This window comes from Rhodamnia argentea, chromosome 7, assembly GCF_020921035.1.
Source record: "Rhodamnia argentea isolate NSW1041297 chromosome 7, ASM2092103v1, whole genome shotgun sequence".
Classification (NCBI taxonomy): Eukaryota; Viridiplantae; Streptophyta; class Magnoliopsida; order Myrtales; family Myrtaceae; genus Rhodamnia; species Rhodamnia argentea.
The window spans coordinates 26,460,288-26,474,560 of record NC_063156.1 but is presented as its reverse complement, the minus strand read 5'-3'; the positions used below and the strand labels follow the sequence as shown (position 1 = coordinate 26,474,560).

Here is a 14,273-nt window from a genome sequence, read left to right as displayed (position 1 = left end):
CTCAACGTTGAGAACATAGTTGATATTATCATCATCGTTTACTCAACATGTAAACTCACAAGGATTATATTGATCATGAGATTGAGGATAATCGGATTCCCTCATTCCCATTGGCATTGAGTTGTTTGCCCTATCACCAGCTCAACTTCCACTTGCCATTTTTGTCGAGAAAATTGAACGAAAGCAAATTCAAAAAATTGACAGAATTGAGCGGGGATTGTAAGCGGATTGAGAGAATTTGAGAGAAATTATGAGAAAAAATGAAAATGGAGGAATGGTATTTATAAGAAATTTAAAAAGGAAAACAAAAGGAGGAGGGGGAACAATTGCAACAGCCATAAGGGGGTATTTTTTTGTTATGGGCTGTTCGAATCGGACCTAGTCAACGGGCGGGTTCCGATTATTCCACGGGGCCGGTTCCGGGTCCAAACCGGCACGTGGCCATGCCTACCTTTGGGCGTGATCCAGAAGAAAGTGAGGGCGTCACGATAGATGAGGCAAGAAGTAATGGGGAGAGACCTTAGCGACGAATGCCAATGTCATCGCTAATTAGCAACATAATTAACATGAACAATTAGCGATGAATATTTTTGCGACGAAATTAGCGATGAACCTTTAATTTCATAGTTCTGTAGATGAAATGCAATTTTACGACGAACATTATTTTGTGGCTAATTAGCGACGAATTTTTTGCGACGAATTTTTTGCGACGAACCTTTAATTTCACAATTCTGCGGATGAAATTCAATTTTGCGACGAACGGTTTTTTGTTGCTAATTAGTGACGAATTTAGCGACGAAGAATTTTGCTCCGCGCATGAAAATCAATTTTGTGACGAACATTATTTTGTTGTTAATTAGAGACGAACATTTAATTTCACAAATCTGGCATGAAAATCAATTTTGCGACGAACGGCATTTTGTCACTAATTAGCGACGACCAGTTTTGCGAAGAAATTTTAATTTCACAATTTCGTAGATAAAATTAATTTTGCAACCAACGGCTTTTTGTCGCTAATTAGCGACGAATAATTTTGCGACGAACGATTTTTTGTCTCTAATTAGCGACAAATTTTTTTGCTACGAAACATTTTGTCGTCAATTAGCGACGACATTGTTGGTCGTCGCTAAGTTTGCGATGAATTTTTTTTGTCTCTAATTAGCAACGAATTTTGCAATGAATTTTGCAACAAATGCGCCACAAAAATTATTTTCGTTACTATTTTCGTCGTAAATGAGCGACGAATTGTTTTTTTTGGTAAGGAGCGACAAATTGTTTTCATCTCTATGTTTGTCACAAAGTAGCGACGAATTTTGTTTCATCGCTAATTTTTCGTGGCTAAAATGTTGCTTTTTTGTAGTGTCGGTTTATAAGTGTGATAGAAAGTTTCATCGTTTGAGCTAGTTTTGGGATGAGAGAGGCCCAAGACCACCCAACACTAGTATTGGAGCCCACGTTATCAACAAGTCTGGACCCAACAATCACACGGAGAGATATGGAGTTGTTGCTCCTCCAACCCAAGGCCCGATGTATGAGAGAGAGATTATTGGGGTTGTCCCACTTCGGTTGTGGAAGGGGTTGGAGGTCGGTTTATAAGTGTGAGAGACTCGATGTGTGAGGGAGAGATTGTTGGGGTTGTCCCACATCGATTGTGGAAGGGACTGGTGGTCGGTTTATAACCGTGAGGAAAGCCTTATCCTTTGAGCTAACTTTTGGGATGAGAGAGACTCAAGACCACCCAACACTTTTCACGTTGAATCAAACCTTCTTCCTCAAATTGGTGAACACATACACATCACAGTCGCAGATGGCGTCGTCCACGAGCAATGGCACGTTTGGTAACGTTTTCGATTTTCTGTTTTTCTGTTCTTTTGTTTCTCGAAACAGAAAAAGAATAGAAACCCTTATGTAAATGTAAAATGATTTTTGGTTCCCGAAACAAGGTTCTACTTCTCGAAAACAGAAACAAGAAGTTAAAAAAAGTAGCCTTTTTGTTTCCGAGAACAAAAGAGAAATAATGTCATTTTCAAAAAACAAGCTAATTGTAACTTAATACTCATGTTTACAACCACGAGTCCACAAAAGCCGCTGGTTGTTGGTCGCTCGCCGCCTCCACCGACATTTTTATAATTATATAAAAAAATTGAGAATAGAAATTTTTAGGATCGTACAAAATGCATTTCCGTTCTTTCTTTATTCCGGAAATACAAGTTTCGTGTGATTACCAAATGCGTTCTTCTGCTCAGAAGATATCCCTAGAAATAAAATTAGCTTAGAAATTGTTCCCCGAAAATAGAAACGTTTGCCAAATGCACCCTTAATTTCCATTCTCTTGACTCGAAATCGACATTCTCCGATTCTTGCTCTTTCTATATACTTGGACTGAAAAATTGAGCAACACGATTAAAGGGCACACAAAAATTGGACGATACGGGCTGGCCTCTGCTCAATTAATTAGGACATAAGGATTAAGGATGCGCAATAAACTCAAACGTGGATTGTTTTTGCATCTAAAAACTTAGATTGAATCTATTTCTCGAATATCTGGTTTTGGTCTCATCGCTTTAATTTCACTGATTAGCCGCAGTTTTTACGCGATTATGAACAACACGAGTTCTTGCATAACTTTCCAAAATGACAATCGTGGGTCCCCAGCATGAATATGAATAACACGAGTTATTGTGCTTATTTTTTGGTTTTTCTGGAAGCTGAAGCAAATTCTGTCAAATTGATCTATGAAAATTCGTCTAGTTGGCTTGGAATAGGCGAATACGATCACCTCTTGCATAATCACGTTATCCGTTTACACCACATGGCAGTGACATGTGTAATTTCCAGCGTGCGGCCCGACTTTTTCGGTTCGCATCTGAAATTACGAAACCCCATCATGAAATCGTGATCGATTGAAGCCTTAAGTAGTAAAAAAAAAGTGGGATGCTGTATTTCTACGAATTGGATTTCATATTCGAATAACCCTCATAATCGTAAGAAAGTAGGTTTTTCAGCTATGGGCCTAAGATTAGCATACAGACCAAATCCGTCACGAGATAAACTATCGCGGCCCGAAATCGAACATAGACAATAATGGTAAAGAGCATATTTCTTGCAAATTTTTCTCCTTAATTTCTAGATAGAAAGTGGGGTGTGTGTCATCATCCTACTTAGAGGGCTTGGATTAGGTGACGATAACGAGATGGAATGATCTCCACACCGAAACTTACGAGGCTAATTACATTGCAAGTACTAAGGGGGGAAAGAAGGAAAAAGGAACTCCAAGCTCCATGTATTTCTAGCTAAAAAGGCTAAAGCTATAAGCTACATAAAAAGCAAGCCACATAGGAGACCTCAATCTCCCCAACCCAACCCTAGCCACCAATCCCATCTTAGAGCACACCTTGATCAGCTGCCATGCCCGATTTCCGAGTCACTCGTTTCAGGACAGAGCGTGATCCGCGTGGTCCTGATAAGGCGCGAGGAGTGGGAGGAGCGCCCCGCCTAGGTGGAGGGACATGACCTCGTTGGTGGACCCGACGAGGCTCCCGCCGACGAAGACGGCCGGCACGGGCCCACTGCACCCGAGCCGCGCCAGGTACCTCTCCATCTCCGGCCCCTCGGGGTCGAGGTCGATCTCGTGGACCTCGGGCTTCACGCCGAGCTCCCGGAACAGGATGCTCACGGTGTAGCACAGGCAGCACGTGCTCTTGCTGAATATCACCACCCCTTTCTCCGAGGCCAGCCTCACCACCTTCTCCATCCCGAATGAGGGGTACAAGAAAAATGATTGTGCCCCCCCTTTTCCTATTTCTAGAGAGATTAGAGTAATTTGAAGGCAATGAAGATGTACAGTTTACGAGTGGGGACTGAAGAGTTCTAGCATTTATAAGGATATGGCTATGGTGGACTTTCATATCAGTCTTTTGGGAAATTCACCTCGTGTAGATTCCCCTCTCTAAAAAAAAACAGTTGATAAAGTTTGCTTTTCCGAGATAAGGACTACCGTACTCGGCATTGGACGGACGGACTTCACGTATAAAACTACAAACCGATTGCTGGTCCAGGAACCCGGAAAAGGTTTACGGGAGGGTCAATTCTGACTTTTTGACTTTTTCAGTGAACATAAGTGATATCTTTGGATGCCATTTTTTTTTCCCCGAAAGAAAGATCTTCATTTCATATCAAAGAAACGTACACCAATCAAAAATAAAAATAAAAATTTTACAAAGCAAGTAAATATAGAAAGTGAATTAACTTGGTATAATCTACAAAAACTCGCTCATTCCTCAAGGACGGATACGCCATTACGTCCAAGTACCACCGGTGGCTTATCATCGAATCTAGCATCATCATCAGTGATGAACACATACACACACACACACACCGAAAAATCACTCTCCAATAACTACGATTTTGTCAAAAGGCGATACTTGCTTAGGTTGGATGTCCCAAGCACCATCACCTTCCAGAGATAAGAGCAACACAAATAGGTTGAGGAAGCCCATAAGACACCTTGCAAATCTCGGATCTATATCTATATCGGGTTATAAGAGCACCCAAATTTAGTTTTAACTCTAGATCGAGTGAGAATAATTGCATGGACTGTAAGCTGGAATCACATGTATGAGTTGGGTGTATGTAATCAAGTTCTTGAATGCAATGTTCGGACCAAATACTGCTTGCAGCCCTAAAATTAATCCGGATCATGATTAGGTAGGAGGTCTTTGTAACTTTCGAATGAGACCCACCAGATTAAATGTCAAAGTGACCCACCAGATTAAATGTCAAAGTCTATGGTGAGATCACTCAATCATAAGTTTGGAGACAGGGGAAAATCAATCTGGTTCAGTTTTGGGAAAATTGTCCAAAAAGTTCTAAACCTTTTCAAATTTTACTAGTTGAATCCATCTGATTAGTTTTGGTCGAAAATCATCGACGTGGATAATTTTTAGTAAAATCTAATATTTTTATTATTGAAGATCTGGCAAGGGCTGCCTCTCCTGTGACCGGAGGGGCCGCGAATGCCCTCGGCGTGATGGCCTCGCCTAGTTGTTATAATAACTGGACCAATTTTCCCTCTAATAACTTATACAAATTCCTAGAATCGTAACTCTTTCTGCTCTGTCTCCCCTCCACCACCAACCTCCTTGCCGTCGTGCCTCACATGGCTAGCTCTTTCTTCACCACCAGTCATCCATTGCACCCTGCCGCCATCGACGCTCGTCAATGACCAACCACCTCTCTCTCTCTCTCTCTCTCTCTCTCTCTCTCTCTCTCTACGAACGAAAAAGATTACAATGTAACGAAGGTAACTGGAAAACAAAATTTTGTTCTTGGCTGAGAAGTGTGTGAAGTCGCTTTCTTAAGGCGATCATTCTCCCACTACAAAGGGTAAGCAAATCACCTCAGGCACAAATTTAGCTTCTCAATCTCTCTCACTGTAAGCACGAGGATGAAAAAGATACACTGAAGGACGGAACATGGTACCATGTAAGTAGCAAGGAATGTATCTCAATGTCCGCTTGAGAGCTCGTGTCTTTAAACAATACCTACTCCAGTGGCTGCTATATTTAAAACCAGTTAATTTGCTTCTGTTCTTCCTACGTGGGACTCTTTTCCACACATATTCATTACAAAACTCTTTGATGCATTGTCCAAAAATTCTTAGACCTATTGCATTTTTGCCAATGTAGTTCTAAATCTTTCAATTTTGTTGATCGAGTCCTAAACATTTTCAAGTTTTGCCAATTGAGTCCATTCAGCCAATTTAAGACCATGAAAGAAGGTTTATGATTGAATTGGCAAAAATGCAATATATTTAGGAATTTCTAGGAAGTTTTTCCTGTTTGAGAGAGAGAGAGAGAGAGAGAGAGAGAGAAGGGAGTATTGTGATGCATATGTGAGTTATGTTAGAGAAGTCCCACATCAGAGAATTGATGTGGTCTGGAGTAGTTAATATATCCAAGTTGGTCCATAACTCGTTGGCTTAAATTTTTGAGTGAATATGAGTTCAACTGAATATATTGGCGGTTGTAAAGGTATTGAACTTCTATTGCCCCCTTCCAATAGGGGGAATAGTTGCGGGGAGGTCAAGGCGGACACGACGATGATGCGTGGTGGGTAGTAGACCTAATCACGGGTCGTGGGCTGCCCAAGCAAGATTGGCCTGCAGAGCACTTTTGAACAGGTTTGGACAAGGCTTTTTAGTTGTAAAGCCTGGCCTGGATGGGCAATGGCCCCGACCCGACCCGACTTTGGCGGTTCCATTTCACTATCTAGGAGATTCATAAATCTACGAACTCCCAATCTGTAGACGAATACAAGATTCTCAAGGACGTGTACAGCCTGTGAACCGTTTGTTTTGGCACTGTCGGGGAGATACAAACTCGCAACGGAAGGAAAGGCAAGACAAAAGGCAATCCAAAAGCTAGCAAAGAGAAAGTAAAAGAGAGGTAGTGTCAATTCATGGGGAAGAGATTCTATTCCGACAATCAACTTCCCAGAATCCAATGTCCGGGAAAAAAAGAGTTCGGAGAGAATATGAGATGCCGGCTTTCGGTGCGCGAGCAGATTCTTGCTGCGGCCCCCACCTTTCAGGGAAAGATACTCGCCTCGGGTTCGATTCACATGGACATCATTCGTCACCCATGTAGCACGGACACGACATGGGATACGAGACACGATACGCCGACACGCGAGTTCTTAAAAAATAAAAAAATTTGACATGCTGGGACATGTCACATATTAAATATATATTTTTTAATATATTTTTCTGTCAGCATGACAACATAGATTCTGAATAATTTTAAATGTTAATTTTTTTTTTATGTTAAATCGGATTGAAATCAGATCAACGGACCAAACAACTGAACCGGTCCACTGGCCCAGGATACTGATAAGCCAACCCTAAATTCGCCTCTTCTTTTCTCTCTCTTTTCCTCACTGACCCGCTTCCCTCACTCTCCAGCGGCACTCTTTCCCTTCTCACTCGCTCTCCAAGCGTGCTTTCTCTGTCTTGCTCTTGGAGTCGGGTCTTCCTTCTATCTCTCCTTCCCTCCCTCCCTCCGGCAACGCCCCTCTAGGGTTTTTAGATCTGTGGACTTCTCCATGCATTTGCTATTCCAAGGGGAGGCGGTGAGTTGCGACTGAGTCGAGAGCAGTGACATGAGAGAGAGGAGCGCGACAGGTAGAGAACGCGAGAGAAAGAGATTAGATCAGAAAATTTTGGATTTTTTTTTTCAATTTTGACTCACCTACACACCGGACATGCGAGTCCCACGCTTGTCTGTTCGGTTGACCAAGTGTCGGAGCTCAGACATGTGTCGGACACGGAAAAATCTGCCTAATAGGCTAGTCCGTGCTACATAGTTCATCACGATTATTAATCATATGTGGATATCACGTGGATACAATATATGAATAAACCTGCTTTCTCCCTTTCGATACGTATAAAATGTTATTCTTTAAAGTACGAGCACATCAAAGCCTCTCGAAAATGCTCATAACAAGTGTAGCACATGCACTCATGAGGAAGTTTATATCACGATGCACGCACCAGTTATGTTAGAGAAATCTTACATCGGAGAATCGATGTGGTGCGGAGCGATTAATAACTTAATATATCATAGTTGGCCCACAACTCATCAGCTTACATTTTTTCAATGAAAGCGAGTCCAATTAAATATGTTAAACGGCAGCTCCCTCTTTTTTATGGAGCATATGGTTATTAGAGAGCGACATGAAAGAGTAATATTAATCGCGGTTATGAAATTCTGCCGCATAATGAAGTTGATACAATGAACTATAATGTGTTGTTGACGTACTTATAGATAAATTATTGCTCGTTATTGTAAATTAAATTTAGTACTCGTACTTTAGATATTACTAAAAAGATGCAATATCTATAACGACGTTATAAATATCTTAAAAAAAGTTTCCTAAATTATTTCCTCATTCTCGTAAAGTAAAGTTTACTACTTCCACTAGAATTTTCCCTCCAAACTTGTACTTTTCTCGCGAAAACTGTTAGATCTTTATTTAAAAAAGGAGATTTGTTTCATCGAAATTGAATGCAATTAACTTTTTTTTTTTTTTGTCAAAGAGTGCAATAAAAGTCGATTTTAGCATCTTATATTAGATTAAATTGGGAAAGTAACATTATAAGTGCCATAACTTTTATATGACGCTCAATTCAGTGCCATAACTTTTTTCGTAACCTTTTGAGTTCCACATCGGTGAAAAACGATTATTTAAGCGCCTTGGGCAATATATTTCGGCAAAGAGTCGTACATGATTTTTTTTTTAATGGAATTTTTGCATTCAAGGTGTCTTTTTTTATATTAAATGAAGTCCAACGTGGACAAAAGACAAGGCCACGTGGCACTTCCGACTAAATCAAACTTCATTTGAGGAAAAACTGCAAAATCAACCAATGCAAGCGACAAAGATCAAGCTTCGCCACCCCAGGCCACCACCCCAGCAGGCTGCTGCCCGCCTTGCGCTGCTCCCCTGTTGTCGCAAGCTCGTTACCGAGCATTGAACGCCAAGCCATCGAGCTTTAGCCTCCAACCTTGTGCATCATCGCACGTCGGATCTGGGCTCAGAATGTTGGATCCGATGTCGCCGAGCCTAAATTCGGCCTTGCCGGCCATAGGCAACCTTAGATTTGGACCACGACCATCTACAGTGGTCGCGAGCCATGAAGAGAGAGACAAGGACATAAATCGAAGATTGGCCTGGCCGGTGGGCAACGCCTGGGGGTAACTGCCCAAGGATGAGAGTTGGTCCAGACGTATAAAGACTTGATCATTAGAGCGACAGATTCATTTGAACTATCAAGAAAGTGTCATAACATAGTTACAACTCAGAAAATTAATAGCAGGGAACACTACCACAATTCCTTTTCTTAAAATTTTCAGGCCAAAGCGAGGTGGCAAGAAAGTGCTCGATTTTTTTTACCAAATTGATACTCAAGCGATTGTTCGAAAGCACCGAAGTGAGTGCTGCTCGAAAGTTTTAGCACTTGAAGAATGAAGTATGGTCCTCAATTTGTGCCTCAAATGTTTTAAAGTTGGTAATAGATTCGAAATGATCATAATTATAAGTAAATGACATGATTTGAAAGCTCAAACTTTTTTAGAGTTAGACAGTTTAAGAAATGAATGTGTCCTTTCACCGTATTAGTTTTATCCCTTTAAATAATTAACAACGGTAATATCCACAGGAAATTTGATGGCCTCAATCAAATTAATCCATATGGCAAAAAATACCCCACTTTTGCTCATGTCGCTCATCGCAAGCCCCGCCTCTTGAGGGTGCGCATGACAACACTTCTGGAGCAGAAATTCGTTTGGTTATGCAATTTCATTTTCCTGCTAGTGGAGCATTTTTTTGCTTCAAAAGTAATTTTAGAACCATTTGAAGAAGTAAAAAAAAAAAAAAAACTTATCTTCAGAAGTAGAAAGATCAAATTCTGCTTAGAAGCATAAATAAAAAAATCAACTTTTGAAAAATTAACTTCTACTCGGAAGCGGGAGTAGAAAAATCAACTTATGGTCAGAAATTGATTTCTAGAGCGTAAGTGTTACCATACGCGCATTTGCTTACTACCCACCTCCGTGTGAGTTAATCAACTAAGGGCTTGACCTCCACAGCCGTGCGAGGGTGAGCATGGAGCTGTTGTAATGGCTCCCGGCGAAGGAGAGAAGGGAAAAGGACAAAACTAAAGACAAAGGTAAAAGGAAAGCAAAAGGGAGAAAAGAGAGAACCCATAGCTTAAATTTAGTTCATGATGTAAAGTTAATTCTTTCTCTCAAATTTAGAAGATCCCTATGCAATCAAATAGCTAGACGTAAAAGGCAACAGTAGCAAAGACATTGCATTTTCGTTAAATAGATCTCCTTCCAACACACTCTAAAATAATTGTTTTTTTCTTTCTTTTTATTTTTTGGCTAGAGAGGATCGCGGCTCTCGTTAGATTTGGGCGAGGGCCGCCTCATTCGCTGCAAGCCCTTGCTAGATCCGGGCGAGGGCCACCTTGCTCGCGGCCCCAGCGGCATTGGGCGAGGCAGCCCTTGCTAGCCAAAAATAAGAATAATAATAATTAGAAAGAATAAAAAGAGAAAAACAATTAAGAATTCAACTTTTTAGAAAGAATTGTTAAAAAATGTTTATGTCATTACTGGTCGCACCACATAGGACGGTTGACGCCATGTCGGCTATTTTTAGCCAAAATTGGCTAGATGGACACAATTGGTACAAATGTAAAATGTTTAGGACTGAATTGGTCTAATTAAAAGGTTTAGAACTGCCTTGGCACAAATACAATAGGTTTAAGACTTTTTTGGTACTTTTTTCCTATACAACCAAATAGAAAAAAGAGGTCGCCAGTAGCGACGCTGGCAAAGACATGATACTTAAAATAATCTTTATAGACAAGGATAAGATAATTTACATATTGGTGATTTAACAATAGCGAGCACTAATTATGTCATGAGATCAGAATGCTTCTATTTTTGTCTTAATTAGAAGAATGTATGATTTTTGTAGGTGATCCGAACCGTTCAATGGTTCTTGAGATTGAAATTTCTTTAATTGGACCTGAGGTATTTAAATTTCATCGTCCCTAAATCAAATGTCTAAAATACGATGAGAAACTACCGAGATAAAAATTAATTAACTAATTTCTTTGTTTTCTATTAATTTTATTTATTATTATTGTACGAAGGCCCCCTCCTAAGTCACAAAGAAATCTGTTCGCATGTCATCTCGAGGCCCTCTCGGCAGCCCAATAATCCGTGCATGAAACACCTATTCCTAATTTTGCATCCAACCTCGTGCAAGATCGATCGCATATAAGGATCTCAGCAGGCATCCGACGTACGAGCAGATCCCATCTCAACACGATCTCGCACATCGAAACTAAGCCCTTGAATCAGTTGGATCCCAACGCACATTGCGTATATCCAAGTACCTGATCGATTTGAGACAAGCTATTATTGAGAGCGTATAGAAGAAATTCGATACTTTCACTCAAGAGGATAGCTAAGAGTATGCCCAAGTTCGAGTCCGTCAACATATCTACTTGGACCTACCTTCAGTCAAAAGATTATGCCTATGAATTATTAGCTGATTGAGATATAGTAACTGCTCTACAACATACTAATTTTCCAATGTATGGTTTCTTTAACACAACTCACACGTGCATTTCAATAGCTATGACATGCCCTCATATAGAGTCCGTTGATCGAATGGCAGAGACCTTCACTATTTGTGTTCCCGTAACGAGTTTGAATTCGTCCCAACCCAGCTGTAGTTTTGCACGAATTTTCTCAGCTCGCCTCCTCGATTTGAAACTCCGCATTCGCCGCTAGGTACCCGGAGTTCATCTGTGACAGTCCATGAGTTCATACATACGATTCTATGATAGAGTAAGTCTGTTTCACCCACGCATGTCCGACTTGCTTTGATACCATAAGATGTTGGCGGCCGAATATAACGTACGCATCACCTTTGAGGGAAAAGATGATTGATGCATATGCGTTTCGCTACCATATTCTCTTTTCTGGATAGGGAGGAATTACTATGGGACTAGGGGCGAGAGAGACCCACAAAGAAAGTTTCAAAGCATCAATTTTTCTTCTTTTGCATGATGGAACTGCAGCATCTGACCCATCTGATCTCTAAGGAACACACATTTTTCAGAGAGATTTCATTAACTATATGAATCTTACTCAGCCGCGCCTGGTTATATCGAGTTATACCGATAAACATTTTCCGTCATTTATAATTTCCTTCTCCTGATGGGTGACGATGCTGGAAGCGATGCGTTATCGCGAACTTTCGTTTATCAGTATTCTCAAAGTCTATTGCCAGTTTAGTGATAGTCTTAACATACGTACATTGCATGCGTTCACGATAAGTAGATCTTTCCGCCAAGTTTGTTGGGCAGAAAACCTTAATTTCCTCGTCTCTAATGAAACCCTAATCCTAGTAGTAATTTCCATACCGTGAGATCTTTATCCAGATTCTTGCTTTGGTTTGGAGCAACGCATCCATGCATTAAAAAACGAAAACTCACGGGGGAAAAAAAAAAGAGCTTAGCTCTTGATACAACATTTAATTTCTGTTTGGGATGAAGCTTCTCATACATGGCACATGACAAATAGATTCCATATATGGAGCTTATTTGATTTACAAAGTCTGTCTCGCTAGAACCATATGGCCCTCGCGTCTATCAGCATTTGCTTCAAAGACCCGTCGACGTGGTAAGATATGACGTCCTTGGCCGAGCCGATGAACCGGCCGCCTATGAACACGGCGGGGACGGATGGGTTACACCCGAGGCCTCGCAGTGCCCACTCCATCTCCCTCCCGCTCACTTCGCGATCGAGCTCATGGATCGCGGGGCTCGCGCCGAGCTCATAGAAGAGGCTCTTGATGCTGTGGCACATGCAGCACGAGCTCTTGGTGAAGATCACCGCCGCCTTCGCCGACGCCAAATCCTTTACCCGATCCATCACAGCGAGAGCTAAGAAACGACCACTTGGGGAAGGGAGAGTGCTAAGGAAACCCTAGAGAATGCGGAAGAACTCTAATGAATGTGTGTTGGACTTTGCCTTGGTGGACTTTGTTCGCTTCATTGCTCCATATTTATAAGGGCCAGCGAGGGTTGGGGGGTTGAATTTTTTTTAAAATCCCCGCAATGGATAAAAGAGGATTTTCTTTTCAAATATTTGCTTTGGATAAGAGAAAACCTTGTCGACGATTTTCGGTGATTCCGACACACCAAATGCCACAAAGACAAGTTGCGTCGATTCATCATCTCAACATGGCGATCCTCCAAATCAACTGGGAATTGGAATAAGAACAACTCAGTAAAAAAAATTATGTGGCAAACACTTTCGGCTCTGGTTGGCAACAAAGTGTACAAGTATAGTTACTCGGCAGTGCATTAATATATGCTAAATGGGTTCTTTTGGTCTAGGAAGGAAAAAGGGGCAAGGTTCAAGAGGAATATCACGGTCGAACATAAACCTAACTTTATCTATCAGGGATAATTCTTATTTAGCCCGGATATTATCCTCTTTTAGGCTTCTATCTCACACACATATTGTTTGACATTCGTTTCTTTTATTCCACGGGTATTGACACGCAAGCCCATATTCAATAAAATGTGTGCAAGAGCTATTGCAAAAATGCAAAAGACTTAGAACTGAACTAATAAATGTAAAAGGTTTATGACCGAATATGTTACAAATATATCGTTTGACATTCCTTTTTTTGTTTTTGGCCCTGCGTGTATTGACACGCACGCACCTATCGCATAAAGTGTGCACGAGCTATCTTTTCCTTTTATCAAAGTTGAATGAATCTATGTCGAGGTTGCGTCATGTTTTTCGTAGTTGCATTGTCTTGCTGATGTGGAGAAAGATAAGTGTTTATCCAAATAGATGTCCAACTTTTCTCCTTTTTGGTCCTGCAGGAGCTTCCAGGTGGTTGGATTTTGTCAAAGTGGAGAACATCGAATGGGGAATAAAAGTAGAGTATCACATAACAATTGGTAGCGAGAGAGAGAAGATTATACCTCAATGAGTAACCACTTTATCCATCAACTAATGTTTTGAGCAGTATTCAAATCAAGATGCACATATGAGTGTGAGTCGTGTTAAAAAAGTCATACATCAAAGAATTGGTGTAATGTGGAGTAATTAATGTATCTTAGTGACGTATAACTCATGGATTTAACCTCTTGAATGAAGATGAGTTTAACCGATATGCTGATGAGCTCCGACTTGGGTTACCTCTCGGTGATCTCTCCAGGTGAAGGTGTTGGGTGTGTATTGTGCTCTCTAAATAAATGGCATCATAGTGTATGGTTGATTGGTAACGCGCTTACATCATGTACATTGGTGTTTTATGAATTTCTCAAGGAATGAATCTCATGACTAATGCAATTTTCGGGCTGCCTTTATAGTTTAGTCTAGTGAAAGAGACATGTTGCTTAGTCTAGAAACAAGAGAAGGAATTTCTATGCATGGTTCGATTGGACAAAAAAAATCTGTGGTTCGTTTTGGAGAAAAGAGACTGGGGATGAAGGCTTGTGACCCCAAAAACAACAAAATGGAGATTCGAGTCAAGAAATATTGATGTAGAAGGGCACTTGAATTATGAAGGAGCAGATCTAACACATGGAGAAATTGTTGAGATGCACTTGTGAGTTGTGTTAGCAAATTTAATATAAAAAATTTGGTGTGGTGTGGAATAGTTAATATATTCTA

At 40.8% G+C, this 14,273-nt stretch overlaps 2 protein-coding genes across 2 annotated transcripts; both read right to left on the bottom strand.

Moving 5' to 3' along the window:
- Positions 1-3,274: 3,274 nt before the first annotated feature.
- Positions 3,275-3,833, bottom strand: LOC115742515 (glutaredoxin-C13-like). The gene has a single exon (XM_030676848.2). It carries the CDS (start codon positions 3,752-3,754, stop codon positions 3,434-3,436), a length of 321 nt encoding a protein of 106 aa, XP_030532708.2. The 5' UTR covers positions 3,755-3,833; the 3' UTR covers positions 3,275-3,433.
- Positions 3,834-12,080: 8,247 nt separating this feature from the next.
- LOC115742505 (glutaredoxin-C11-like) lies at positions 12,081-12,592 on the bottom strand. The gene has a single exon (XM_030676828.2). The coding sequence runs from the start codon at positions 12,510-12,512 to the stop codon at positions 12,204-12,206; it is 309 nt and encodes a 102-aa protein (XP_030532688.1). The 5' UTR covers positions 12,513-12,592; the 3' UTR covers positions 12,081-12,203.
- Positions 12,593-14,273: the final 1,681 nt, after the last annotated feature.

Bases quoted from the DNA above. Each gene is read 5' to 3' on its own strand.
- LOC115742515 (XM_030676848.2), bottom strand. From the start codon at position 3,754: ATGGAGAAGGTGGTGAGGCTGGCCTCGGAGAAAGGGGTGGTGATATTC.
- LOC115742505 (XM_030676828.2), bottom strand. From the start codon at position 12,512: ATGGATCGGGTAAAGGATTTGGCGTCGGCGAAGGCGGCGGTGATCTTC.